At 44.2% G+C, this 5,148-nt stretch overlaps 2 protein-coding genes across 2 annotated transcripts in view; both read right to left on the bottom strand.

Moving 5' to 3' along the window:
- Positions 1 to 6: 6 nt before the first annotated feature.
- Positions 7 to 1,249, bottom strand: LOC134007326 (mid1-interacting protein 1-B-like). Its single transcript, XM_062446708.1, has 2 exons — positions 1,098 to 1,249; positions 7 to 914 (listed from the first exon to the last, which is right to left on the bottom strand). The coding sequence occupies exon 2, from the start codon at positions 666 to 668 to the stop codon at positions 204 to 206; it is 465 nt and encodes a 154-aa protein (XP_062302692.1). The 5' UTR covers positions 669 to 914; positions 1,098 to 1,249; the 3' UTR covers positions 7 to 203.
- A 439-nt stretch (positions 1,250 to 1,688) lies between these two features.
- LOC134007319 (tetraspanin-7-like) overlaps positions 1,689 to 5,148 on the bottom strand; it is an 18,548-nt gene continuing 15,088 nt past the window's right edge. Inside the window, exons 7-8 of the mRNA XM_062446701.1 lie at positions 5,036 to 5,120; positions 1,689 to 3,565 (exon numbers count right to left, since the gene is read on the bottom strand). Coding sequence (XP_062302685.1) covers positions 5,052 to 5,120 — 69 coding nt within the window. The 3' untranslated portion in view covers positions 1,689 to 3,565; positions 5,036 to 5,051. The remainder of the gene's footprint in view (positions 3,566 to 5,035; positions 5,121 to 5,148) is intronic.

The raw sequence follows: 5,148 nt of genomic DNA, 5'->3' as shown, positions 1-5,148 counted from the left end.
GAGCATGCTTATTTGAAACATGTCCAGCAGGACTTTACACTTCTCACGTTTTGAATAAATGTAAACTATTTCACCATGACAGGCCAGTGTTCCCTAGTTATAATTATCATATTTCAACAGGAGCATCAATTTGCGTATTGATGTCGGGCGTTAGCCTCGCTGGTTCTAACCACCTCAATCGCCTGGTTAAAAAAGTTGCAGTCTCAATGTCCACAACCCCGAATGCCAATCTCCTGTTTGTATCTGTTGGTGAGAGTATTCGCTTTTCGGGTAAGTTTGGACAAAACCGTGTGCAGTCCGTTCAAATGATAATGAAACTGTTTCTCCAAGTCTTCATCTGACTCCAGCGTGGAGATGTCGAGGGCGGTCACGCCAACCTTTTCTTTTCGCCTCTCATCTCCTTGAAGGATTCCCCATTCAATGTCATTTCTAATAGACTTCAAAAGGACGTAATAACTATGCATGTCCCCAACGTCCTGGAAATAGGTCGATGTGCCATTGCTAGCAGTCCTGACCGTTTTCGTTTCCTGCTCCTCCTCTAGAGGCACGTCTCGCAAAAGACTCGGTACCATCACTGTCTGATCCATGTTATTCACCGCCCCTATGAAGCGGTTCATCGCGTTGAATAATGAATTCTTCTGATTGTACGAATCCGATATCTGCATCATTTTGAAGATGTTACTCAATCTAGCAAACTCGATAAACGTAGACGGGATAGAGCCTTTTTGCGAGTTATAGTGCACCTTTTTCCTTCTCTCTCACAGCCGGAGTCAAATTTAGCGTGCTAATGCTCTTTCACAGATTTAAATTAGGCCAAAGCTACAGGGTCTTGCTTGCTGTGTGAATCGAAATTATAGGTTTGCTGTTACTTCAAGGGCGTTGTTCCGTTAGGCAAGTAGATAACCTCCCACAACCTGAAAAACAGCACACAAAATACTGTTAGGCAGTCCTCGTTAGCTCCATAAGCAAGCTAGCTATTTCCTCCTGGCTAATAATTTAAATCCTGACTACTGTGTAGCTAGTTTGATGGGTGTCTTATACTAGCACGCAATGTAATCTAACTACATCAAGATCTAGCAAGCAGAGCATTAACCTACCGTGTGTATCTCTCCAGTATCACAATACAATATTTATCTTCGTTAGCTACTCCGTTCCTACGGCGTTTGCTTTGGTTAAACACTAGTTTTTTCTTGGTTTTGCTAGCTGCGGATAACCGGCGGAGGTAGTCAGCCAAGTTTGGGATATTCATGAGCACACGTCAGCCCACACTAGCCGTTCCTCCGTTTTCAGCCAATCACAGTACAGTATGTCGGTTGCTCATTTGCATCCAAGCAACTGCCTTCCTAACCGAACCTCTGCAAGGCAACAACCAACTCCTATTCTAAGGCACAATCTGACGAAATGTTGTTTGTCTGTTACTTGCTTACTTTTCCACGTTTGTTTAAAAAACAACTTCCTCCAAAACATAGTCATGTGAAGACTTAGGTGTTTTATTATATAAAATCAGAACAGGCATAGTTGCTTTGATAAGTAAGAAGTCGAAATTTCTCCGGAACTTTTTAGCCCATGATTCATCAAACAGTTTTTTTGGGTGGATGTTAGCGCCGCCGTCTGGGAAAATCATGAATTGACCATGTGTTCGAGGCAACCATGTGTTCGAGGCATTTTTAAATAAACACGACAAGCTCTCAGACATCACAGCCACGTAATGTAATGACCGTTTTTTATTAATAGAGATCACAATTGTTTACAATATCAACATACACTGGTTTGCATGCTAGTTGGTAATGCATTTTAAAAAGTGTTTTCCTTTTGTACAAAGTCCTATCATTTCACCTGTCCAATTTCAGATTCTGAGAATTATTCGCTTGTTGGTAAAGTATCCTAATATTTTTTTGTTAAATAACACTGATTCACCAAAACCAGAGGATAGCCATAACAGTGACAACTTTAGGGTTCAGCACCCCGTCCCACCACCCTCACAAAAATATATTAAACAGTTAAATAGAATGTAAATACACAGAGATTAAGCGAAGGTTTCACAGACACAGATTATGACATCTAACTTGACTATAAAGTGTCATCAATGGACATATTCCATTAACAATCGGTCTTCTAACGAGCCAATATGACAATCTAATCTAATCCTGCCATACTCACATCACAGTTTAATCATACCTGTCTACCAGTACCAGTCACGTCAGTCACACAGTCCCTCCTTCTCTCACGCGCTCCTGAACACGGAAGCCGTTCTGGTCTCTAGCCGTTACTGTGCGTGACGTCCAAGCCTGAATGTGCCCCACGTCACTCGGACTTTTATTTGAGCTTGAGTTTACTGTATGTGATTGAGACAACCCTTCATATTTTGTAAATCACTGTTGTGAAAGTATCTAGTTTATTTTTTTATGATAATTAGAAAAGGGGCAACTAGATGTCAAGTGTTAGTTTAAATAAATGAATAAATAAATAAAATGTTATCTGACGATTGTAGGATTGTTGTTATTGCCAATAAAAGAGAATTGGAGAAAAAATAAATAATCTGATATTATATCAGAAACAAAATATGTTATAAATATTTCAGGATTACACGTTATGGTGTTCACATTGTGTACAAAAGTTATATTTAAATCCTTTTAGTCGTAAATCTAAAAGGAAAATGAATGATTCAGTTGAGAACACAGTAGCAGACTAATGTTGTCAACCATTAGGGGAAGGACTAAACGTGTCCCCTGAATATGAATAGGGGAAAGTAAAAGGCGTACATTTTGGTTGAAAGTTGCCTCTTAAAAGAGGATGTGGTAAATTCAACATCAATGTGAGATTGCGGTGACCAAAAACAGAAGGCACTGGGGGAGGGAGGGGCTGATATCACTGTGTACTGGACTCACTAAATAAAGAGGAAACAAAATAACAGTTAAAAAAAAATCAACAAGAATACACAGTCCACAGAAAGCGACTTGCACAAGGTTATTTTGAGTGATGGTCAATTGAAACTTGATGTTGTGATTCACTGTAATGTGTTATATTCCACAAGAAGCTAACATGGTGTGTGTGTGGTGATATGAGAGCAACAAATGTATAGTACGGTACAGTCGAAAGTATCAACTATTTCAATGACCTTATCTCAAAAATGTCATCAATATTATTATTTATATTTTGCTCATACAGCCAGGTTAAGCAAGTCTAAAAGTAATCTTTGAAACACCATCCAAGTTACCTTTTCAGAAATATTTCGTAACGTACAGAATACAAAGCAGCACTGCGGTTGTTCCAATTCTACATGCATGGCTGTGAGCACCTATCTGTCTCAGACAGATACTGGGGGCAAACTGGGACGTCTTTCTGAGAGATAAGGTCTTGAAAGCAGGCTAATTAAATAGTACGACTGCACGTCAAGGAATGATGTGTTCGAAGAGAGTGAAGAGAGAGAAAACGAGGTGGGAGAAAGGGAAAGAGAGAAGAAGGAGAGAGAAATAACCGTTAAAGTAAGAATGGAGTGTGCTAGCTTCGGGAGCCGTTGTCCCCCGTGTTTCCAAGGGGAACGCGTCCTCTCCTCTCACCCCCCTGGAAAGGGAAAGGAAACAGTTTGAAAGATAAAGGAACCAAACCAAAGGCTCACTTTGTTTTTGCGGCTGTTGATGTGCGTGTGTGTGTGTGTGTGTGTGTGTGTGTGTGTGTGTGTGAGAGAGCAAGATAGAGAGACAGAGAATTTGACAGAGAGAGAGGGAGAGAGAGAGAGAGAGAGAGAGAGAGAGAGAGAGAGAGAGAGAGAGAGAGAGAGAGAGAGTGTGTGCACGTTCTCAACTTCCTATCTAACCACAGATACCCCACCATACTCTGTCTGGAAGGCATATCTGTCACCTGGAACCCAGCATGAATAATCCCCCCCCCGCCCTCCCCCACCTCGACCTCTCTGGGGAGCTGAGGAGGGCTGCCTATCCGTCTACCCTAATGACTGGATCTCTGCCTTCTACCGGGGTGTGTAAGTGTGATGGATGGCAGGGGGTAACATGGGCTGGCAGGCTGGCAGCCGTCCTCATCCCTCAGGTTCAGAAGGACCGCGGTGCTTCCCTTTTCTGTACCAGGGCGGGTGCAGCAACGGGACCCTGTCGCCTGGTTCACCCCGCCAACGACAGCGGCGAGCCCCTGCCTGGGGTTGGCACGCACCGCCTGTGCCGGCAGATCGGTCCCTTGTCACGAACAAAGAGGCTCTCTCGTTTCCACACATGCCCAACCCAATGTCAGCAAAAAAACAATTCCAGTCGGGTTGGCCATGTTCGCACATTGTTCTGCTCCAGACACTGGCTACACCGGCTGACCAGGCTACACATTGTTAGGTCGTACATGTAGCTGGAGATAGCAATCAGGTTTAAATTATATCAGGTTGAACGCTACGAGGGTTAATGTTACAAGGCTTAGCGCTGAGGCTAAGCTGACGTGTCCGTGCGAGGGAGAGACAGGCAGGGAGACGGGACCGCTAGCTCTTTAAAGCATTATCGCAGCGCACAGCCCTGCCAACTGCTGGTAATAAATCGGTGCGTTTAATTGCAAGGCAAACAGCTTTATTTATATTCCACAGCGGCGCAGTCAGGGTCGGCCAATTAGAGGAGGGTTGTGGGGAAGGTGGGAGCGTGTGATAACCCAGTGTGGTGGGGTGGTGTTTGTGTGCTTTCAATGTGCCCTGTGGGATGGTTGTATTGCACCCTCGGAGGTCTGTGAATCACACACACGCACACTCGCACGCACGCACTCTCACGCACACACACACGGGCGCCCACACACACACATGGGCGCCCACACACACACACACACGGGCGCCCACACACACACACACACGGCCGCCCTCCCTTCTCTTATCTGTCCGTCTCATCTCTCTTTCCTGCCGGGATCCCTCTCTTCTCTCTGTCTCCTCCCCTCCATTAAAGTCGTCTCTCTCTGACGTTAAATCATGAAAATGTATGATCGTATGAGTTATATGAGTCATTTGACTATGAGAGTGTGAGAGTGTGTGTGTGTGCGAGAGTGAGGGACTCACCGGCATTCTCAACACGCTACACCATCTCATATTGGTTGGCAGTGATAAACCGCGAGAGACAGCAAGCTAGCAGCATACCAATCATCTGTGGGGAAACAGGAAGAGAAGAAGAG

This window comes from Osmerus eperlanus, chromosome 21 (genome assembly GCF_963692335.1).
Source record: "Osmerus eperlanus chromosome 21, fOsmEpe2.1, whole genome shotgun sequence".
In the NCBI taxonomy this organism is placed as follows: domain Eukaryota; kingdom Metazoa; phylum Chordata; class Actinopteri; order Osmeriformes; family Osmeridae; genus Osmerus; species Osmerus eperlanus.
This window is presented reverse-complemented; position numbering and strand designations above follow the sequence as displayed.

What these genes read in the sequence shown, in the direction of transcription:
- LOC134007326 (XM_062446708.1), bottom strand. Translation starts at nt 668, where the DNA reads ATGATGCAGATATCGGATTCGTACAATCAGAAGAATTCATTATTCAAC.